Raw genomic sequence first — 25,208 nt, forward strand, 5'->3', positions numbered from 1 at the left:
ACAAGGATTACCACTGTTCAACTGTGCCACTGTGGATGGAAAGGGACTGGCATTCCCTCCAGGGAAGGAAAGGTCCGTGACAGCTCTACAACAACCATCTATAACCAAGTGGAACTAAGAGTGGAGGTGAGAAAGGAGCAGAAGGGAAGTTCTGCATAGATCTCAGTTCAAGCTTCAAGGATTATAAAATGCACTTCAAGGCTTCTTCGCAAGAGTAGCTTAAGTTGGCTCTAGTATAAAGGAAGAATCACACTTCATGAACTTATTGGCTAGAAGTAATTACACATATTTACTACTGGTCATTACTGATCAGTTTTGTATTCAAACCAGAATTCTGTTTGCAAACCAGTGCCTGAAGGATTGTCAGAACTACAACTGAGGAAGCTCGGTTCTTATCAAAGAAAAGTTGATTATACCACCTCCTATGGCCTTTGATGTACACAAAACCAGCACAGATGACCAGAAAGTGGCCCTGGCAGGCCTTTCATATATGAATACCCTCTTGGAAAAGATGCATCATGCTGTGTCTACAACTGAAAAACAGTTATAAAACATAACCTATCAAAACACACAAAAAGATAGTATCCTCCATTAGAAGCAATGCTTAAGTTTGCAAGAAAGAGACCAGAGAGAAAAAAACCCCACACACCTATTTTTTTTCCCAAATTATTTGCTCTGCTAAATTTTGTAAACAGTGTTTTCACTGTTTATATAAGGAAACAACATTCACTTGGTGTTGAATAGAAAGAAAACAGAAGAATGTGACTGCAAAGCCACAAAACATGACAGGACCACCACTATTGAGACTTTTTTTAACTGATGGATTTCAGTAGATTATTGCCCTTTAGCTTTCTTACTCCCACCTCTTAACTTACCCATCCAGGAGAGATGTTAGCAAAGGGGCCACATCTGCAAATACTGTGTCTTGAGACTCCGAAGCATTGTAAACTCTGAGGAGCAAAGTGCAATGATTAACTGAAGTAAAAATACAAACATGTGGTCACAATACAAGAATGCAAACTAGGGAAAAAGTAGGCCAGTGACATAAAACTCGTGATCTGCTGACATTTCTATGTCAGGGGGCTGAAAATTAGAACTCCAAGGTTCTTGTCCACTTGAGTGGCTGTTGTCTGTGCTGGAGGGAATGACCCGCAGGTGTACACTTGTGGCTCTCTGCGCTCATCCTAATCCTCCTGCCTACCTTTCTGGCAGTCTTTTTTCAGGCTGTGCTGGATCCCTGTTACTTTCTCCCACTTACCAGACTGTGAAATATCCCTGCTGCCTGTGTCTCCTTTGTGTTGTGCTAAAGAAGGGAGTGGTCAGGTTGTGCTTCCCTCTAGATGTGGATAAGGATTGGGAAAAAAGAGGTACAGAGGCTGAAAACTTGCCTCAGGACTTGTCCCAGAAGAGTCAGTGGCAGAGCAGAAATCAGGAGGCCCCTGAGGGTCATGTTTAAGGATGCGCTGTCTTTGTGGGCAGCATCAGCCTGAGGTATTCCCATCCCCACCCCTGCTGGACTATCTATGCTGAAATAAACACTTCTTGCTCAAGGGAAGACTTTCTTTTACAAAGTAAAAGACTTCAGACTAATTTTTAAACAGAATGAAAGACAATTAAATTGAATGAGTTATTCCACTCTTAGAAAAGAGCAATGACAGTACAATCCTTGGGCCAAAACGATGGTGTCTAAAACAACTGCATATGTTTTTTCAAATTCAAGGAAAAAAAGCAGCTAACACAGGGCTCTTCAAAGAATTTTCTCCTCCAGCCCTTTCAACTATAAAGTTTGAACAACATAAAATCAAGACCTGAAAACAGGAAATCCTGATCGTAACACATGGACATCCTAACTCATTCATTTCTTCTCCAGCACACCAAAAACATACCCTCCCCAGGGTAACAGCCTGCAGCAAGCACTGTTTATACAAGATGAACAGAACCTAAAATGTGAATGTCATTAGCACACTTCAGTATTTGAGGTACGAATCTTTGTCTTTGGAAAAAGCTTCCTTTTCTGGTATGTTTCTGTTTTCATTCTTTTTCTGTTGCTGTTTAGCTCTGTTTTCCAATGAGTAATGGGTGTTCTTTATAGGTTACAGCAAACCAACTAATTTGAAACAGGAATTTTGGTAGCAGCAAACACTGAAAGCATAGTTACTTCCCTGTGTACACAGCATACTAGTACACTTCACTTAGCAGCATCCCACAGCTTGTATATGACACTACAAGTTTAACCGAAAGAAGACATAGTGCGCTCCTCAGCATTTACTCAAGCCTCTTTGTAAATTTGACCAGGATCTGGCCACTACAGTCTATAGCCTGCAGAAATGTAGATTTTGTATTCATGTTCTCCATAAATAAGACTGTACAGAGGTATCACTGATAAACGAACACAGAATTAGAGCCAACCCGCTTAGTTCAGCATCTTGTTCCTGACAATAGCCAGAAGAAAGAACAAGAAACACTATGGTGGTTGGAGACAGAATGATACATCTCAGTGTCTCATCCTTATCCTTAAAAGCTGTAAACTGGCCTCAAAACTGAACTATGAATTGAATCTCTGTTTAAAAAAAAATAAATATTAAAATTAGTATTTAGTTTATTTTTGCATCTTGCTGAATTCTTGGCCTGGAGTAACAGCCTGTGGCAATGTATTCCACAGTGTAATTGTAAGTTGCGCAAAAATGTACTCTCTTTCATCAGGAAAGGAGCACTTGTCTGGCTTGATGGACAAATACTGCTTGTCTTTCCATTCCACTGATGTGCTGTCATACTACACTGAGAAACCAACAAATATGCAGAGATGTGGCACAGTTTGTGCTGGGAGGACGCAGACACTGAATAGCAATTCTCCATCCTCGCTTTGCATGCATACCCGCACATGCTTCAGTAAAGTTTGCACATCAAATCTGCAAGGTCAACACAAGAGAGGAAAAGCACTTCCACTTTCCTCTGCTTCATTTATCATCTGCAACCAAGTCATCCATCAACTAGGCCTCTGACTCATTATGTGTTGAAATGATATTTTTTTTCTTAACACACCAAAACATCTCAGAGCTACAACATAAAAAAACCCAACCCAAACTTAAAAACGTATTTTAGAGATGAAAACATTCACACTGTCTTCACTTGCCATTGGTGGATTTTGCTGTCTAATATAGCAAACAGATTACTACTGACCCCAACCAGGGCTTGAATCAGCCAGTCTTAGTAGTCTGTTTGCACTGCAAAGTAGTATAGCCATAGCTGACTACGTCAGGTTCAGGTTCTGGTAGCCATTCAGAGGAAAGGCACAGGGCTCTGTGTTACAGTAACTACTCCAAATATTTACTCAACTTCCTAAAGGAGTTTTACTGCCACTACTTAGCTGCTGTGGTTCAAATGCTACCAGTACCCAAAACAAGTAGTCTGAAGTTGGCTTGAACTAGTTTATGCTACACTGTAATCACAGCACTGGCTGAAGCATGGACACCCACTTAATTAGCTAGCTGAGGCCATGAAAGACGCAGCAAATCCAGAGAATCTCTGTCCGTAAGCCCATGTCTTTTTACCAGAATGATGACAGATTTGTCCCTGTGTAGCAATTAATGTTCATTTCACCTTGAAAATTCTGAGCTTCTTTTTTATTTTGGTAACTGATTCACCAATAAAATTATAAAAGCATAACATGCTGAAAGCTGGAATTTTCTTCCTGAGCTGAAATAAAATATTTTGACATTTATTAGTTCCATAAAACTTTGCTAAAAAAATAAACATTTTGGAGTTCATAAGAACCATATGCTCTTCTGTTTATAAAAAAGAGCTGTGCTGGGACACTGAAAAAACATTCCCCAAGAACTGCATTCTTCAGGGGATTTACATTTTTTTAACCCTTTTCCTGATTATCAGGATCTACACCATATGTCCAGAGCCACAGCATCTCTGCAGTTTGGTGTCAATACTATTAACTGTGCTGCTCTACAGAGTTGAATTCCAGTATTATTCTGCATTTACTTCAACTGGTATGGCTGTGTTAGGCATAGCTGGAGGGTGAAAGGAATTACTTTGAGTAGCTTAACAGACATGCAAGGGGGCCATGTACCTTCAAAGATTATATATACCTTGTATCAAGGGAGTCCTATAACCTGTGGGGTCAGTAAATCTTCCTCACAATTTGCAGTGTCTCAGGAATTTTCAGTTGTTTGGTGGCCTACTCAACAACAGTCCCCAGACTTCATGAGTTTCTCAGCGTCTGAGAAAGATGCCTCAAGGAAAGAGTGAATGACTGGCAAAGTTTAGCAAACCTACAGCAGTTCAGGCTGAACAGGCTCATTCCTTAAGTTTAAACCAGGACAGGTAATTCATGTTGGATACATTTGACTTTAAATCAAGTTTTGCCTTCAAGCAAGGAAGCATGAAATTGTCCTCATGTGTTCTGTTTCCAGAGGGTTTTGAAGCACTGTTCAGGGTAGAGAGTCTACTGTATGAGTCATTGCAATGTATAGATGCAAAGTTTGCATTAGAAAAAAAGGCAGCATTTTGTATTTCTTTGTTTACAGAGGTCTCATTTGTATTAATTTAACTCTTCATTCCTGCTTTCAGAGGTTTCAGCTCCATTCTAAACGAACATAAGTCAACTTTCAGCCTGACTCCCTGCAGTTCTCTGTCTTGCAGACTGACTCTCTGGTGTCTCCTAATGCACAAACACCAATCAAAACCCTTATCACAGCTGATACATTCAAAATCGCTCTTGTCTGTGTGGATTCTTGGGCATCTAATAAGGTAAGTTTTCCGCTACAGACTTTCCTTTGGGGAGCACTGATTTACATGCCACTCTCGCTGTCCATGTTCAGGCCATTTTAACTCTAAGTTAAAAGTAGCATGGCTGAACATCGAGTCTTACAAGCCCTCAGTCCAGTTTCTGGCTCAGTCATGCTGTCTGTCTCACGCTGAAGTCACACAATCCACCTCCCTTCCTTCCCTTTAAAATGTGGACAACGTTTTGCTATCTCACAACATGTTACAAGGATCATGAAAGCTACTCAGATTGTGAAGAGGGTCAAACAACTCTAAGTTTCAAACTTAGGCATATCAGTAGCCTTCACTGAGATAGAAGACCAAGTGTGTCATCTGTATCCTGAAGTGCATTATTCTGTCCTGGGAAGAATGTGAATACCACATAAATAAAAAAATATGAACATTACCTTTCTAACCCATGCCTACTAAAAAAATTAGCCTTCGCTTATACAAATCTTCCAGCAATCCAGATTGCTACACAGGACTACTCACCTCTCAAACTGAAAAGTCTTGTTTATTGATGCATGACCAGGACGGCTACACTTTATGAGGACAGTTTCCTAAGAGAAAAACAAAATAGTTACAGTTAATATCATAGCCACACTCACACAAAGAAGTATTTATCATTTCTAATGTTCCAGGTGACAGCAGTAATCAAGGATCATGAAGTCCAAGACCCTTCTCCAGCAGTCACCAACACGTGAGGCTTTAGAGCCTGTATACTGCAGTGAACTAATAAGAAAGGATCTCAAAACACATTCAGATTACTAAAGAACAACCAACACAAAATATGCATACTTCAGTTCACAAGGTCCAAACCCTTATCTGAACTTCTTATGTGCCTAGAAAGCCACTGGCAAGTAAACCCAACCTCCCTAAGTGCCACCACGCGTAGAAATAACTGCAAAAAGAGCCCTTTTTTATTATAGGGCCAGTTTTCACAGTGCCTTTTCAGATTGAATTCATATATATTCGTGTCTAGCACTGAGCAGAAGATGCACATTTCATAGAATAACATGCTAGTCCACAACTGCGAGAAAGAACTGCACTAGCACAATTGGTAGAATTCCATGAGTTTTTAGTGGAACTCACTTTCCAGATGGATTATATAGTAGTTTTGTAAGTCTGACATATGTAAGCAGCTGTTTAAACTATTACCAGAGTATAATCACAGCAGTCTGGCATGCCTTACATAAGCAACTTCTGTGCCCTTCTGCTCCTCGTGGCATACATTGCTTATTAGCAGAGAAAAGTAAAGAAAAAAAAATGTGGGGGTTTACAACAATTTGAGTGGAAGCTCACTAGCCTACAAAATACTTCATCTAATTCAAGGTAGTTTCCTAGCTTACTAACCTGCAGTTACACTGCTGTATTTGATGTGCTTTACTGTGCCTCAGACAAGTAGCTTGGAGCGCTGATTAATGGCCTTCAAATGAATATTGCCACAGAATGAAGTTGTAAAGAGCTGAGCAAATAATGATTGCATAACAGCGTGTCCAGTCTGCAAATGTCTAATAAAAATGAAAATTTCTCATTTTGAGTTTACAAGTATTTCTTCCTCTTTGGAGCAGGCCAATGTATCATTATCAACCTAATGACGACAACACTCACTCTGCAGAATGATCTATGTTACCCGTCCCAGTACTGGCAAATCCAGCAGCAGTACAGATTTGAGTACAACACTTTGCTACAAAAAGGCCTGACAAAGAAATTCTAATAGGATCAGTAACCAAAAGGCTCTGGGGGAAGGAAAAAAAAAAAAAAAAAAAAAAAGGAAAAGAAGAAAAGGAGACAGAGTTATGGAACACATTTCTGACTGAGATATCAAATTTACTTACAGATCAGCTTTCCCTAAGGTGAGAAATTGGACAGAAAAACTCTATTTGCATAACATAGAAACAAAAGAATTCTTAATAGGCAGAAGTTTCATATGAGCATTGGTAATGACCTTCTTTTCTCAGGAGATCAGTATGGCCTAACATATCCACCACGGCTGCTGGCCTACAGAATTTCATCAGGTTTCACTGCCAATAGTGCTTGTGAAATCCATACAGCTGTCTCACATGAACACTGAAGAAACTTTTCATCACCCCAGAGTCACAGAATACTCCCAGTCTGACTTCTTTCAGGGCAATATAAATCATAGAAATGACAAAAGGATACTTCATAAATATTCACAATCTGTCCTGACACCCAAGCCTGAATCCCCAAGCCTGGGGAGCAGTTCAGTAAGTGAAATTCAGTAAGGCAAAGAAATAATTTTAAATGTGTTCTATAGAATAGTGGATATTGACATGATCACAGAATCCATCTGCGATAATTATAATTTCTTATCACTTGTTACTGCACGTCTGCTGAAGGCTACGTCCCCTTTCCCAAGACTACTGCTCCACAGCAGAGCCCATGTAAGGGACACTGCGACTGCTCCTCATGTTTCACTGTCAGCTTAAGCACAACCAGCTGACACAGCACTGAGGCTGACATGGACAGCTTAAAGGATTCCCCACACTGAGTAGGCACTAGGTGAAGAAACCTCTAGCTGGGGATGGTGATAAGCAACTGGTGAGCAATAATGTCTCCAACTGCTACAGCTACATCCATCTGATCTATTATAAAATTATCTCCCAAGAAGAGGAGGGTCTTTGCTGTGTTAATCCATGTTTCCTGAGTCCTGTCTTGAAGAAACAGCAAAATCTTGCACCTTCCCTTATATTCAGAGCAGCCTTTTTGCCATCCCCATTTTCTCAACTACTCACAATGAAAACCTTCTTAACATTATTTGAAAGGAATCAATCACGTAGAGTCAGCCAGTTTCTTTTCTCTGTGACAAAGGAAGTTGGATTTAAACATCACTTCAGGTATTAGGCTAGGGCAGGTGCCTCAGATGCCTCTGTAGTTGTGGAGAGAGATAAATGTATTTAAAGTTTAATTCAGACCTTAGGTGAATGGCTTTCCCTCTGGAGGTGGCTACTTTTCTTCAGCAGCCACAAGGGGAGTCTGGAGAGATTAAGCACCTCATTTAAGCATCTACATCTGGTGTTGTGAATCCAGGCAAAAACATAGCTACCCATTCAAACATGACACCTATACTCACTGGCACACACAGCGCACCCTGCCAGAGATGGATGAAATTACAGAAAAGCAGCAAGTGGGATCCTAGACCGGAGTCACAGAAAGGTTGAAGTGGGAAGGGACTCACAGAGACCGTCGAGGCCAACCCTTGCTGAGAGCAGGGTCAGCTCCAGCAGGTTGCCCAGGACCAGTCCAGTTTTGAGCATCTCCAAGGATGGAGACTCCACACTCTCTCTGGGCAATCTGTTCCTATGTTTGACTACCCTCACAGCTTCTCATGTTTAAGCTGAACTTTCTGTATTTCAGTTTGCACCCATTCCTCCTTGTCCTGTCACCACCAAGAAGATTCTGAGCATTCAGTACTTCATCTACTCATTTTTTCAGGTAGCAGCAATACCAGCACTGCTCAGTGTCCTAATCTATGCGTAGTGTGTACCCACTTTCTACCATTATTGCATAACAGGCTTCAGGAGAAAGGCTCAGACAGTGGTTACTGTTATGGTGAGAAGCTGGACATACATGGGAAAGCAAAAAGAAAACTTCAAAGATCTCAAAAGCAGCTCAAAACCTGAAATTAAATACTCTTCTGTACATCCAGTAAAATTCTAAGCCTTTTTTAGACTTAGAATAATGATTTTCTAGATGAGATGATCAAGATTATAGAAAAGATCACGTCTTTTGAAGAATGATATGAATCTCTAAATAAACAAAAGAAAAAACACTCAAAGACTAAACAGAATTCATGTAGTCAGTCTCACAAAAACATACACAACCATTCTGTTCAAGTGTCAGTTCCGCATATCTACAGACAGTTTGAAAGAAGTCTTAACACAGCTCTTGGCAGAAGAGAAGCAAAGCTACTTTATACTGCAATTTCTGTTGTGGTCTTTCACTACCAGACAGATGTTTTCCCTATTCTAGTTGTGACATGACAAAGTTGTAGCACAGTTGAGACAGATCAGCACATTACTAGAGCTCCAGTCCAATCCAAGAACAACATCAAGCTGAAGCTTGTCCAGAAGATCCAGCTATAGTTTCCAATACCTATGCTGGGTGGCGCTGGGACTCAGGTTCTCAACTGCAGCTTTGCTTTCTAACGCACATTAGCTCTAAAATGACCACAGCAGAGAACTGCCTGGTTATGTTACACATATAAAGTATTTTCAGGGAAAAGTCTGGAAAGAGAGCTATGATGGAAAAAGCGAAACTACTAAACTCAGCACCTCTATCACAGACAGTCTTCCTTCACCTTGATCTAAAATTTCCTTTAAATCATAAATACTTGTCTGGAAAATGGTTAACTTGTTTCCAGAAATGTGAGCTTTGACTGTGTTGCAACTGAAAGCTCAATAACAAATCAAGCCCCATAATTTTATCTGAAAATTGCATCTTTACCCTAGCCACAAGCATAGCACCTTCAGTTGTTAAAAGCAAAATAAACAGGCAATTAACATTGTTTTCCTTTACTTTCATTAGATTAGTCTAAATTGACTGCTTTTTGTAAAAAGTCAGTTGTACTTTTATCCTCCCTCATGAACTTCTATGCTTTAAACAAAAATATTTTTTCCTTAAAAAAAATTCATTTTATGAGACTAACACAAAGACTTAAGGCACTTGATCAAAACTAGAAAGCATTTTAACCAAATAAATGTCAAGAAAAACCAACAAAACGTTCGAAGTCAACGTTATGTTTTCCAAAACCAGGAAATTAGTATCTTGCAAATTTTATTTTACGATCAAGTCCACGAATATGTTTATTTTCCTGGAATATTTCATAAGGACTTTCAAACATGAGAACAGGTTAGCATATCGAAGGTTACCAGGTCACTGCTTCATACAAACTAAAATTCATAAATTGGCATAAGCAAGCAGACATTGCTTTGCCTGTAAACATATAGATATTGTAATACACCAAATACCTATATCAAATACTCTGAAAGCTAAATATTAACTAATTTCATCTTTATGTAATAAAATTTAATGGGACAGAAATGGTTTTGGCATTTTACAGTACAATAAATGTGTCACGGCATCCAGAATTCTACGTCTATTGTTACAGATCTCTGGTTTTTATCACCTGACATATTTACTTTTTCTTAGCTGATTCTTCATGTTCTCCATTAGTTTCCTAATTGCATATATATCTCTCTAAGTATCCACTTTATGCAAGTGAGATCTGACTAATGAAGCTATAATTTGGGAGATTTAAATGCATAGCATACTATAGGTCACTTCAGCAATATTTTAAGCACTCTACTAGAGAAGAGAATTTGGCTAATCACCATATAAGTAACAGTGAGTAGCCAACTAAGAACTATGGCGGCTAAGAAAATTAAAACCCAAGTTAATGCTTTGACCTTAGCTCACACTACTGTGCCTTTTTAAATCTTATATCTTGGTAATGGCCTCAATTAATGCTGGAATATCATCTGGATTTGCAACCTCTACGTTCATTCTCATTCCTTGGATGGATCTAAGCCAGGACAGTTTCACATGCTTGACTGCAGTACCACAAAGGCTGTTGTGCTTCATGAGATACCATATTTTTCTCCTAATGCATTAGTTGTGTTGCAAAAATAAAATGAAAAAAGCCTGACATAATTTTAGAAATAGTTACAGCAAACACAGGTGTCTCAAAGGGACTGACTGCAAGAAGTCTGCAGGGGTTTGACTACTGCAAACACACAACTTCTAGTACACATATGGCTGCACCAGCAGAAGCTCCAAGCTATTACTGCTACAAAGAGTCAGGATGAAAGCAGCATGAATCAACTGCTATTGCACCCATAGGTGATCAAAGCTGGGCATCGATTAGGTACAAGAAAGCACCTATTTTTTTTTGTAAAAACCCATGGTTCACATGTCCTCCTTGTTTCTCCTTCCCCGTATCTGTGAATGTACTTTCGAATTTCACCACCAAATACTCACATCATCAGCTGCATACGCCACTTCTTCTGAAAAGTTTCTTTGCCTGTAAGAAAAAAAAAAAGCCAATAGAGAAAAAAGGTGCCTTTGAAACCATAACTGTTCCATCTAGCTGAGGAAAGTCAATGCTCAAAATGTCTGAACCATACATTGTCTGAAGACAACCTTTCAGAATTGCCATTATTCTTGTACCCCCCGGTACCTACTAACACCGCAGCTAACTGTGAATGAAAAAGAAATTGAAGTGCAATCAATCAAAACAATCTGCTTAAAAAAAGAAAGACAGAACAAACCCAGTTAAGACTTATTCACGTGCAAGCCATTCTATTATTCTGAGATTGTAACGTGAGCTTGTAACAAGAGGCTTTCACTTTAGAACATCAAAGTGAAAACCACCCTCTTTTTAGGCATTTGTCCCTGTTCTTACATCCATTACTAGTCCAAAAACTGACTGGGATTGCTGAGGTGTACCAGTTCATTCATGTGTGTAAGTGTTTTGAGAATCAGTCCTTAGTTTTACAACTAAGTTTTATTTAAATAACTTTTTGATATATTAAGAAAAGTTAGTCTTAATGATCATTTGCTTGCCCCAGTCCATCTTGTTTTACACTGCAATTCAACACCTCATTGCACTATTCCATACAGCAACAAAACCAGCACATGGGTTTCTTCCCAGGTATATCAAGCACAGGTTAATGCAAGTTTCCCCTTCAGGCTACTTGAAATTTCTTGTCTGCTACTTTTGATGTTGTTTTAATTAAAACAATTCTATATTTTTTTAAAGATTTGCCAAAAATTAATAAACTTCAAAACACTGAATGTACTACTTAGAATTACCAGCCAGCAAAAGTAGAATAAAGCCCCAAAACAGTTATTTACTGATAGGCCAAAAGATAATGGTACTGGTTTCTAGCTACCCACCTAGTTATCCCCTTCTTTCCTTCTTTGTATATGTTTCAATCCATCCCTTCTTTCATGTTAGTCATCTGTGGAGAATTCAGCTCATTATAGCACATACTCGCATCTAATCCCTCTTTCCTTTTGGATCTTGGAATGTTTTGACACCTCCGTTACAGTAAGTGTATTATAAATTGGGGATTCAGAGCCAAATTGTACTGAAATAGAATGAGCAGTGTTTGTGCTGACAGCAAATCTGTTCAATAGCATTACAAAACAACTGTAGTGCTGAGTGTGTTTCTCTGCCCACAACTCCTGACAGTTATTACATTACTGTATTCCAGAATTTGTATAGGATAGTGAATAAACTGATTGCGGCTGTGTTGCTTCTGCCAAGCAAGGGATAATCTTGGCTTGGCAGAACAGCTATGGCTTTCTGTTCAGGTGGACATACTTCTGGACAAGGGGATGAGATTGGCTAAAACCAATTTAGCAGGAGAAAGAAAAGGAAACGGCAACTACTTTTTCTGCCCCCCCCCACACATAAAGCCAGAAAAATCAAGAACACGGTTGTTCTCACATACATATAACTATTGTTTTCTCTGTGTATTAATTGTGAGTCAACTAAGATCTAATGCAGCCAAAATAAATTACCTATCTTGTAATATTGAATGTCCAGCAGCAGTATCAAAAGGTAGCAATGGTCGGATCCTGCAGTGGACTCTGATATTTCCTCTCAGTTCCTAGGGTCAGAATATTAAAAAGTATTTAACAGAAACTATTGGAGAGGACAAATACATTGGAATTTGTGAAGCAGATATGTTTAAGAAAGCAGGTTTTTTACAACATCACAGCCTCAGACACTGTGGAGAGAAAAACAGCATCAATACCATTTGCTTTGAGAAGCTGGGAAAAAGTACTTGAGGAAGTATCAGCTCTTCAGAGCTCTGGAATGGTGTAGCCCTCTCCAGTCCACATGGAAAAAAAAAAAAAAGGCTTTCAATCTGAGCCATTTTCTCCTCTTCAGCATCCTTCCTCTTTACTTGAGCTTCTTCAGACACCTATATTAACTCAATAGACAAGATCACACACTCCATTTCTCTTCCACAAGCCCTGAGGAAGATGTGGAATACAAAACATTTTGTACCTTTTCCTCTCCATTGTGTGTTCATACATAACTAAAAAGCCAGTAACTGATTTTTCTCTGTAGACTGTTTCAGACTTCAGTTTATCTAACCTGGTGCTTTTCCTTCCTTTTTGTGGTGATCAGTTCTTCTCATTTTGTATTAGTGAAAACAGCTTGGCTGTGATGACTAGTGACCACTGGCATTAACTTTCTACTGCTTTGGGGAATACCCTTTCAGTAAACTGCAACACAAGGCGGAGTTTGGAAGGTAACTACTTTTTAACAAAGAGCTTCATTTTCCTGAGTAGATAAACTTAGAAGAATTTTGTTTGAAAGCGACTTGTGTTTCCGAAAATCAGGTCCTGAATCAGGCAACTCACAACTAGTGATTGGGGGGGGTGGGGAGGAATAGTAAAGTTCAAGTACAAAACGGACAAAAATAATCGCAAATGAACCATCACTAATGGCTGAGCAGGACACAGCTAGACATATTCAGAAAAATAAAAGATGGCCATTTTGCAATTTTTTGCAATTTTGCAATTTCAAGTTGGTCACTTTAAGAATTCTAAAACAATTTCAGAAGCTGCAAATTTAGAGAAGAAGATGAAGAAACTCAAGTTTTGTCCACTATTCAAAATGGGTGATACTCCTCAGGGCAATATGTTGCACGAGTGCATTTGGAAGATGCTTGTGTAAGAAGAATGGGGTGGGGTTTATTGCAAGACAAATGTGCCTCAGCAAAGAAATATATATCATCATATATAGACAGCTAGGAGAAGTGGTACGTCCATGAAAAGTATAGTCAGTTTTATTGGTGAGGAAATTACAGGCACTGTTGCAACAAAATAAGAAAATGTTCTGTCATTAAACATACTTACAACTAAGCTGTTATGCAGAGCTCTCCTCTTTTGCTTTTCTTTCTCATATCTCTCTGTCACCTCTTGTAGAGACTGCTCGAGATCAAAAGCTTTTATCTGAAACACTAGAAGAAAGCTGTTTCAAAGAACTAAACTCTGTGACTTTACAAAATGAATTTTCCAGTAGCACCTCATGAAATACAAGCATAAACCTTTTTAACTTCTACCAAACTTTAATTAGGAGAGTTAGTCCCTGATTTACTAGACACCTCCAAAAAATCCCATCATACTTCTTGCTATATACTTCATGCTTATGAGAAGTTACAGATAATTACCACAGGTATACATATGAAGTCTTTAAAACCAATCAAAACCACAAGCTATTTAAAGGCGGTTCAAATGTGTTAGTTTAGTTAATGTTATCTGTCAGTGAAGCCTGAAAACTAAACTTGAAGCAACCTGCTTCTGGATGGGGCTGTCACTTGCAAGGCTCATGCCATATTTGCAGATTATGAGATTCACGCCAGCTAACTTTACAAGAAGTAAACCTATCATTTATCCTCAGCCTCATTTACAGTGCTACTAATCCTGTAAAACAGCTATAAGGTTCCCCTTTAAGATACGTGCATTCGCTTCATGGGTAGGATTTCATAAAAAAGATTGATCTTTTGAACTCCAGGGAGTCTCCTTCACAAAACTGAGGAGAGCAAAATAGGTCATTATAAAAGCCTTCTAACTTCACAAATGGTTTTATTTCAGCCCAATTACATTAACACTGAGCAGGCCTAAACCAAACATACAGCCCAGAAGGCACATAATGTGACTGCAAACTTGTGTAAAAAGCAAGCTTTTAGGGACCCCAGTGGGAAATCAATCTCCCCAACAATTAGTGAGTGGTTTGAAGATGTAGAGTATCAAGCAGTCAGAACCATGGTCCGAGAGCTGAGTTAGCAGCGGGGCCACCAGCCTCAGTATGTGCTACCTTACAAAGAAAGGTACAGACTTAAAATCTCAGTATGCCACACATGATTTATGCTCTCTGGTATAGACTAAAAATCAGATCACTTCAAGGGACATTGGTCTATACTAAAGATTTCTCAGATCTTATTTTTGTAATACCCATGCTGTTCAGGTCATAATGTTCCTCCACAAGTGGATGCATGCAGGGGAAACATGATGTTAATAGTTGGGGAACCAAAGTCTAGGAGTCTCACTAAGAAAAATCCTTTTCTTCCATCCTGTACGTGTAGTAACAGTAATAGGTCTTAGTTTGGAGAATCACTCGCAAATATGTTACAATAAATTATGAAAATCGACCCTTACATCACTGACCCCTAATTACAGTATTTTTCAAAATATGAGGATGGAATCCATTGATTATTTAAGTAAATGCCATAATAATTATCTTCATTTATAAATTTGTGTACACACACTTTCAGTTCCTGAAGTTTCTTGAAAAAGCAGTAAAGCAATAGGTGCTAAGGGTACTCTTCCATTCTTCCAGTCTTGAGAGAAAAAAAAATAAATTACTAGTTTGTTTCAATATTTAAATGGCCTCCTCATGAGGTCTTCGAGAAGCCTACTGGACATTATAGATCCAGTTTCAGTTAACTTAGGCCCTAATTACTTTTTTTTTTTTTCCTAACTAGCCCTCCTATGGTGAAGATGCCTGTGAAAACTGAAATCAGCCTATGGGCTTCCTAATTTGACATCAGGGCTCTTGAGCAGACAGGTGAAGGACTTCAGTCTCTAGAAAATGAGTCAAGCTGTTGCATTTAGCAGATAGTATTTGATACTTCTAAGAGTGAACTATCAGTTTTAACATCCACCTTCCATAAAGCTTTATGTGCAGCACAGAAAAACTTCTTGCATAGAAGCTCCACAGAGGAAGTTTCCTAATGCAGAAATTATTTTTGAACTTTTAATTTTTCTGGAAGTGGCGCTACATAGTTATAAGCACTTATTTAACATTTTCCATTTTCTGCTTGCCATCAGCTGCAAGCTATTCAGAAGTTACAGTTTCATCCATAACCTAGGGGCAGTCACTGAGTGCATCTGTTTTAAAATACTAATAACCCACTCTTCAATTTTAAGAGAAGTAGTCACTATGTGCCTGCAGCCATTGTAGACATCCCTTTCCCTGACACTTTGCCCATCTGATTGACCTGTATGGAAATCTTCTGGGAGCTGGGAATGCTGATTTTTCTGTTTAAATGCCACTGAGCACAGTTAGGGTTTTCATCAATAATCAGACTAGCAGTTGTAGAAGAGAGATGGCTTGCAAACACGTACAGGATTGTAATGTTTCTTTAATTGACAATCCTGATTAAGGAGCTTTTCATTCCCACCCAATTCAGTGCTGCAGCAGACCTTCTGCTGTGCTAACACAACTGCTTCCATGGTCACATGGAGGTCTAAAACAAATCCTTCTTGCTGAGTAATTTCTGTCCTGGATCGGTTCCCTGATCTGTTTTATGTGTGGTCACACAAACAGTTACACCAGCATAATGGGAAGGTCCATAATGGGGACATGAACAACAGGAGCAGCACAGCCACAGCCTAGCACAGATACGGATGTGTAGCTGTCCCCACAGTTCCCTGGGGTTTTTAATGTTTCTTTCCATACTAGATTCCAGTCAAAAAAGGAGGTCAATCTGACCATGCCTTCTAGGATAAGCAGCTATGATGTAATAGACTCAATTCCAAAACTTCTTTTTAATTCATCTGTGTTCAGTGTCCTGGGCTATAACATTGTTCTTTGGTCTGCTGCAGTATTTCTGTTGCTGGATCCGAGGTCCCTCTCCTCCTCCCCTACTCTACACTAGAAAGGAAAGGCTTTCCAAAGGCAGCTGAGCTGATGAGACTCTGCTCTCAAGTTGAAGGTAAAAGATGACGGTAGTTCACATTCCACAGACAAGTCACCAGCACAGTGCAGAGTTCAGCTCTCCCCAAGAGGAGCACAGCACATAAGTACCAGCATATGGGCAAAGTGGGAAATAACCTCCTTACCCAATTTTAACTCCTGTCCACCCCAGAGAGAAAGTGTCCTGGTTCCACAAAGGCTATCTAAGTCACTGGGCTGCAGCTGCTTTCACAAAATATGTCAATAACCTGCAGCAACTCCTCTGTCACGTATTCACTTGGACAGATTTTGTTCCTTAGTACCCGCCACTTTGCCAAGCAGCGAGGATAGTGGATCCCCCTCTCTCAAAATATGTTCTGCAATGTTCTGCATGCACAGATACTGTTGTTCCCTCTTTCTCATAATACCTGCGTGGTGAAGCAATCTAAAAAGTAATCTTAAATTTTTATGAGTTCCTACCCTTTCAGAAATCTGCTGAATTACTGAATCCACCTCAGTAGTATCACTTGCAGTCAGATGGCCAGTGTTTTTTGCTAAAATAATAGCAGCTTTGTTTATGAGGGAAATAGGCCTATAACAAAAGAATAATGGGCACTTCTCTCTCTTATGAATTACTACTATTTAAATTTCAGTGGGAAAGATGGCAATAGCCTGGTTTTCAGATTATGAATAAATATTTCTAAGCAAGGGACTACTCAGTTATTACAGAACAGTTTTATAGTATACTGCATGTCAACTACAGCCTTGAAATTAACCTACTTGAATGTTTCTTCTATAATTCTCTCCCTCATTTTCAATCTCTATTTTAGGATTAAACTGAAAACATATATTATCTCCAGAATACGTACTTTGGTCTTTCCATTTACAAAAGATTACATGTAATTTTAAAGATGGCAATCCTGACTGTCATATTTAACCTTAACAATAGAACTTCCATCTAGAACATTTGACAGAGAACTGAAAAAGGGCCAAATTAAAAACATAAGTCGTCTACCTAAGTACCAACACACTACTTTGTTACAGGCAACGCAGCTTCTCCTGGTTATGATTTCATAGAACAATGCACCACAAGTTCAAATTGAGAACTTTCAACAGGAATTTGCAAGGCCTTGTAAAGAAAACTTACTATTTGTTCACACTGCAACAGCTCAAGTGCCAAATGCAACCTCCTATCTGTTCATTCATCTTCATGTAGGGTTAATTTTCCATTTTAAAGACAACTTGATTAAGCATTTTCTCTACATGGATAATACAGTAATCAAACCAATTTTAATCACAACTTAGTACATAACATACAGGGACAAGTTCTGCAAACACTCATCACTGAGAATGCTGTTTGTTGCTATTGATGTGACTAGTCCCACTCGAATCAAATCAGTCCCAAAATTAAATACTTCAACCAAAAAAGCAAAGCAGGAAGAAAATACACCTTTCAAATGGCAACACAGGGCTATCAGAGCATTGCCCAGGGACTCCAATTATAAATTTGTGTATTTGTTGTTAGTTCATCAGGCTGCTAAGCTTCAAACAACTTAAGCTCCAGGTTGCGTCATGTGCTTCTCAGGCCTGGTAGGGGCTCCACCAGAATCAAGGATATTGAAAACAAGTGCAGAGATCCATGCCAAAGAGATCCAGGTGTGGGACCAACGCACATAGTCCTCAGTGATGAGGGCAGAGAGTGCCAGTGCACTGCATGGTCTGCTTTGCATGTACACATGAACAAGGAAGCACACAAATTCCAAAACAGTAGCCCATGCAGTCTAGTGAGTGGAACTGGTTTTGACTTGGAAGTAAAACTTTCTCCATAAAAATAAAAGAAATATTAAAAATCCAGTCTGTCCTAATTTCAGAAATCTCTGAAATCACCCAAGTCCTCTTCTGGTACAGTCAAAAGTAGAAAAATTTCAGCTAAAGCAACACATTCTTTATTCAGCTATTCTAAAATAGCAAGATAGCAAGCCTGAGAACTTCAGATTAAAAATGTTACAGCTCAGTCAACCCAGCAGCAGTCTAGTAGCAGCTGCAATCAACACAAAAGCTAAATCCAAATTATCAGTCATAACCTCTGCAGAGGTTTGTAATCTTGTACTATTTGTACTCTTTCTAACACTTCAGAACTCCTTGATGATCTAGTGTCAAACGAAAAACAAGTGCTACAATTTCAGTGACATGTTTCTTAAAAAAATCGAACTCAGCCTTTTAATGTTAGTAACGTTTAACAACGACATTGTTGATGCTACACGTTTGAAATGTAAGCGCAACGAGCCTTACTTTGCATTGCTTCATTTTGCAGCTGTATCCCTTGGACTGCTGTCAAAACTCGGTAAAGATAAGTTTTGCTTTGACGCTGAAAGTCTTTTGAGAGCTCGAGAGCAAATGAACGGAGGCTCTTCAGGTCTTGCTTAATCCTCTTCTCAGCAAGAAGAAAAAATGCATTATAAAGACACAAAATCAGCAGTTAAGAAAGAACCAATGTAACAACACCACAAATAATTATGGTGAGATATCACAGTCAGGAAGAACCCTCTACTTGATGAAAGGAAGTCTTCAGGAGTATATCTTTCAGGGTGTTTAGAGAAGGATCCTGTAAGATATTTAGTGATACCATTTCCTAAAGACTTCAGCAACACTTTATGATCTTTACCATCTTATAGTGCATACCTTGACTGTAACACAGCTTCAGGTATAACAAAGTCTCTTTCTTACTCCATCAAAAAAAAAAAAGTCTGTGTGAGTGTGTGTGTGTTCTGTCCACTTACAAGACATATCCAGAATGAGCCATGAACAATCATGACCCATATATCCCTTACCGCATTCATTTTCCAGATTTCGATCAGGAGGTATCTGCTAAGTGAATATTTATTTAATATTTATTTAATATTAATTAATTAATATATATTAAGATATATTTATTAAATCTATATTTACTTAAGCAAATAAGTGAATATTAAATAAGCCAGTTCTATGCCTGTCCTATAGATCAGATGTAGTTTTAAAAGATCAGAAACTTTTATTGTTCAGAAAAGTATTTGTATTATGGATATAACTCAGCATAACACACGTGATGAGACTTTTAAATGTTTATAAGAACTTATAATCACCTAAAAGTCCAAATAAAGTAAAACCAAATTGACCTGATTTTAGGATTAGTAGACTTCTTGACATCTAAGTCTTGGAACAAACATGTAAAACCATCTGTAAGATGAACTAAACAATACCTTATCTCACAGAAGCACTGTGATGTTTCATTAGTCAGCCTGGTACAAAGTGTCACATATGCTGTGGCATTTTATTTTTCCAGCTGCGGTACTGACCTTGAATTAATCAACTCGTTTCAATGATAAAACAATAATCTGAACTAAAGGGAGAAAACCACTGCATTTCTCACTCTCAAAAGCCATAGAATATAACTGGGAAGAAGTATTTTTTCTTTACAGGTATAGGATTACCATTAATCTAGACTTCTATTTGGAGAGCTTTGCTCTCTCCTAACATTCATTGATCTCTGATAGTAAACCATCTCAATCCACTGGTATTGCACTACAAGCAGTTCCACCATTCTAGCTGACCTAAAATGTAAAACACCACTGCAAAAATCACTGAGCAGAATCACCATAATTAAACTAGAACAGAATAGTTCAGTTGGAAAAGACCTACAATGATCACCTAGTCCAACTATGCCACAATTAAGCTACATTCTTCTGCCTGTTAAGAATCCGACTTCTTTCCTGAGATACTCTTCAGTCATTTTATGCAGGCATTCACTGCTGCCCTGGGAAAAGGTGACATTTGTTAGTGTCCCTGAAAGGAACTCACTATTCTATACAGTAACTTAAGGAATAAGTACTTCCACAAAGGAAAATATTACGGTACTGGTACTGGGAGAACAGTTCCAGTCTCTCTGATGCAAAATTAAGACAACCTGAGTGAGCATACAGCAAACTACTCCCTCTTGTGAGGTCTGCCAGAGCAGAACTCTTAGTGGAATCAGTGGAGCTCTCCAACACTGTTTTAAAGGATTTGCCTATCTGGTTAAAGCATATCACAATTATTGTTTTTAGGGGATGTTTATATGATAGTCAAATCAGGGATTGCAAGGTTTTGATTACAAAAATATCTGGCTTAGGTATTGATAGCAGCCCATACATAAATTCCTGGAGCTCAGGAGCGGCCACTTTCACCACCTTCTCAGGTGACTTTGCAGCCTATTGCAGCAAAACCACTACAGATTTTAAGGTAACTCAGGCGTTGCTACACTTCACTGCAAGCACTGCTGTGAATACAATAAAGCCATAGATCAGGTTCATGTCTGACCATTTTCTGGGTTTTACTATATTTGACAAGCATAGAAATGTTTAGGGCATGGATTATGCCTACATTATTATTAAATGTCTTTACCTTTATTGCTCTATGCAGCTGGGTTACAACAGAAGTCCTCTGCAATTTCTGCTGCTGGCCATGAGCAGAGTAGAGCTGCAATACTTCATTAGTGCTTCTTCCAGCCAACCACTGATACTGTTTAAAGAAAAAAAAAAAATCACCTAAAAAAAACACTTTAAAGCACTCATGTTTTCTGTTGCATTCTGTCCCCTTTGCCCCTGTAAACATTTGTAACTTAACTATGATTTCATGTGATGTTGTAAATATATAATTTCTTTGATTTTACCTTTTTCTGAGTCACATGAAGGATCACCTCCAGGTAACTTAACATCACAATATTCTACTTCCTTAGGGCAGTAAACCTCAGCATCAGATTACTAAAACTCTTTTGCAGTACCTAAAACCCCTACTTATGCCTGAGGTGGATCTACATGGTTAATCTGCACCTTCACTCAGGGAAAAGGGCTGGTTGGTTACATAGCTGGTTTAAGTGTCTTCCAGTAACTAGACTAGATATAAGGTAACTTTTAGGCTAACTTTTAGACTAGCTATAAGGAAGAAAATTTTTACAGTGAGGGTGGTGAAACACTGGGACAGGCTGCCCAGAGAGGTGGTGGAAGCCCCACCCCTGGAAACATTCAAGCTCAGGCTGGACAGGGCTCTGATCAACCTGATCTAGTTGAAGATGTCCCTGCTCACTGCAGCAAAGCACTAAGCTGGGTCTTCAGAGATCAAAGCAACCAAAGCAATTTTTACAGGATATGGAGAAGAATGCTTTCTAATAATCTAAAATTCCCTATTATGCAAAAGCAATTTTTATGGCAAATTTCTTTTGAGATGTTGAGATCAAAGGAAAACAGAAAGAGTGCAACTTCAAATATTTACAGACAACGACACAAAACAGAAATCTCTGTAGAGTACTTGTGGAGTTCTGCAATATGACAGAATCTGTATCATACGAAAAACTGCATTTTTGTCATTTACTGATAGTCCTGGTGCTTAAAATGAGCTGCAAATTCTTCCCCTGCCACCTGTTGATATGTGTCATTCCTTAATCAGTACAAATAGCATCTTTCTTTATTTTTGGAATGTACTTTTCTCTAGCACAGACTTATTTCCCACTTTATTCAGGCCTTAAATTCTGTGACTGCAGTTCTCTGTTATTTCAGTTAACAAAGCATAGACGAGTACAACATGAAAGAGCTAAATCTATTTGTATAATGGGTTTGATGTCGTTCCAATCATCTGATAATGATAGGTATTTAATTGCAGTTTAACTACAGACGACATCTGCAAAACCAACAATACAAAGTCCTGGAACTGTTAGAATAAAGAAAGATTATATTTTCCAAGAAAAGTATTTTGCTTATCTAATATAAAAAGTTTATTTAATATAAAAAGTTCTTAGACTGAAAAGAAATAGCAAGAAGAGGTTATTTGGAAAAAACCTCTCATTTTCTGTTACAAGCTTTAAGCTCCCAGAAATTGAAACTGATTCTATAGAGAGTTCACATGTTCTTTTACTCTCAGGATTTTCAGGACTCATGTTATTCAGATGCAATATTTACAAACATGCTTGACAAAAATACATACAAGTAGTACACCAGAATTAGTATCTCCAATCACATGTGAACAGTTGAGCACGTATATATAAAATAGCAGTACTCAAGCCTTATTGTTAAATAAGCTTAAGCTAGTTAAAACCTACTTTTAACATCTAACATTTTTTCCACCATCTGCACAGGTTCCCCTTGACCACCCCATTTTTCTCAACATGAACAATAAAAGTGGAATGGTTGATTCTACTGTCGTTGCAGTCAACCTCTCATCACTTCCACTATCAAGTTAATCTTTATTGCAAACACTGCCTTGGTTTTGAGGTTTTCTCCATTAAAATAGTTTTAGCATTCATCAGAGTTGGCCAGAACTTGCAAATCTGTGCTCATGCACGAGAAGCAAAAAAATTACTATAAAACTTTTTATAGTCAGCTTTAGTATAAACAGAAGTGAAACTGAACTACTTAATAGCATTCTCCAAAGCACAATCTCAGTACTGCAACTGGATCCACTCTGGCAGACTTGGCTTTAGGTATGGAAGGCTGCAGGATCAGGACTGCTAACAAAAGTGAGGGACATACAAGTAGACCAACATGTTCCCAAATAGGCAAAGAGAAAGAATCCGACTTCTTACGTTCAGTAACAACCCTTACAATGTGCTACTAGGATAACAATATAATACAGGGCTGCAGAGAGCAGTGGCAGTGCTGATATTCGTGATCGTCTTACAGATGTAAGCAAGGGAAGGTCTGTAGCAAGAGATAACATTTTTATTGGACTGATGCAATCTATAGACAAACGTTCGCAAATCCTAATTTATGGCTACCCTCATAACTTTGTCTCCAAAGCTCCCTCACTCACTTCAGCCAAAACGAATCCAATTAGCCTTTACAAGTTAAGAATGAGACCTCTGTTAACCCTGGTCACTGTGACGGAACTTGTTACAGCTCAATCATTCAGGCAGCTCCACCAGCAGATCTGAAGGGTCAGTGATTGACAGCTGAGGGCAGGAGCTTTTTTCACCACCATAGCTGGCAAAATCTTGGTGCAATCAAGATATGGTGCAATATTGCACAACCTTAAATTAATCTAATTAAAACTAGCATTCTTTTTAATAGAGACTCTTCAATTAAGGTAAAACTATTTCATAGATGTCAGTTTAGCTCACGTTTTCAGATTGCTGGAGCAAATTAACCAAGCAGAAGTGAAAGTCTTTTAAAAGTGTATTTAAGTAACCGCCTGAATAGAAATACCAGTGCAAGGTTAATTGCAAAGTATCTCCATGAGTCATTTGGCATTGTTTCTGACTGATGGTGGTAACACTACCACGCTCCTCACGTGTCTGTAGGTGCTCGTACCTTCCAGCACGTTTTGCAATAAACTGAAGCAGTGCTGTATTTTGAAAACAAGGCTTCATTACCTAATGCTCAGATAACTTCTTCCTACATCTGATGCACCTTACTGACTAGAATAATTTATTTCTTGTACTTGTGGGAGTAAAAAACAAACCAGTTGAAACACTTTAGGGTTTTGTTCAGTGTTATAAAGCACAACAAAAATAATAGAAACATTTTCTCAGAATAAATGACAGTATTCTTCTGTATACCTCGCAAAACTCATTTCAGATGTACCATCTGCTTCCAGTCAGGCTTTGAAAATGTTAAACCCACTTTTATCCGCAGGTGTTAACAAACCCACAGGGAGGGCAAAAGGCTTTCCTGAGGTCATCCAATCATTTAATGTTTCAGCCCAGATTAGAAACTCTTGGCCAACAGTCTGTATCACAACTAATACTCACAGCTGGCTCTGCTCTAGCAGTGTAGATCGATGTTCAAAACTCTCCAAATCTCTGAAATCCTACCTTTGAAGACCTTAAACATTATCACAGGCTGCTCCTTGTTTCAATAATGTTCTAGGAACAACATATCCTTCTGCAGATGGATAGAAGGAAATGAGGGCATCCAGTTGTTGGTCTATGCTCTGTGACTCACTTCTGCAACTTTGTTACTGCTACCACTTATGACTAAAAAAAAAACCCCCCAAAACCCACGTAGAAACACTGAGCCTTAATCCATTTATAGAGTTCCCCAACAGGTAAAGAGTGCAACAGCTGAAAACAGGATGGCAGATTTCAGTGTGCTTTTGTTCTGTTTTGATTTCCCTATTTTTACAAGAATTCTTTTTTGGAAAAATAAACAAGTTACCTCTGCAAGTTTTAGATGTAGAGCAGCATTTTCAGTTTCCAGGACAACTATTCTTTCTTCTTTGGTCTAAGGAAGAAAACCCACCCAAACCCACAAAGATACAAATGAAATATGAGTCCGAGGAACGTGATTTGATTATGATAGCTTTCATTATTATACTCCTTTGTTTCTCTACCTTCTGAAACAAAAGGACTACCTACCCCCAATCTCCTCAGCACAATGTTTGTCTACAAGCACATAAAAGTTATGATAAACACCTTTATTTCCTACACTTTCTGTCATTTTGCCTGCTTGTGTGGAAACGCATACGTACAAAATTTTAACAACAGCGAAAGCCTGGCATTTTCCAGGACTATGGTCCTCAGAGAAACGCTACGCTGTTTATTTCTCAATACCCACATACATCTCCATTTCCTAGGCCGCACTGCTAGACAGCCTCGATGCTGTCGCAGCGAGTCCACCCCTCCGCACAGCTGCTGCCTTCCCGAGGGCCGGACGCCCGCCCTGCCCAGCGGCGGGGCTGGCAGCGCTCTCGCAGTTCCCAACCCCCC

General features: G+C 38.8%; 1 protein-coding gene across 1 annotated transcript in view; it reads right to left on the reverse strand.

The window, feature by feature from the left end:
- Window positions 1-25,208, reverse strand: part of KIF25 (kinesin family member 25) — a 42,817-nt gene that overhangs the window by 17,158 nt on the left and 451 nt on the right. The window contains 10 exon segments of the mRNA XM_086461035.1: window positions 876-950; window positions 5,269-5,336; window positions 10,777-10,819; window positions 12,325-12,413; window positions 13,675-13,778; window positions 18,788-18,926; window positions 20,915-21,031; window positions 23,136-23,189; window positions 23,191-23,202; window positions 24,658-24,723. Coding sequence (XP_086317161.1) covers window positions 876-950; window positions 5,269-5,336; window positions 10,777-10,819; window positions 12,325-12,413; window positions 13,675-13,778; window positions 18,788-18,926; window positions 20,915-21,031; window positions 23,136-23,189; window positions 23,191-23,202; window positions 24,658-24,723 — 767 coding nt within the window.

Source organism: Leptosomus discolor, chromosome 2 (assembly GCF_034619465.1).
Source record: "Leptosomus discolor isolate bLepDis1 chromosome 2, bLepDis1.hap2, whole genome shotgun sequence".
In the NCBI taxonomy this organism is placed as follows: domain Eukaryota; kingdom Metazoa; phylum Chordata; class Aves; order Leptosomiformes; family Leptosomidae; genus Leptosomus; species Leptosomus discolor.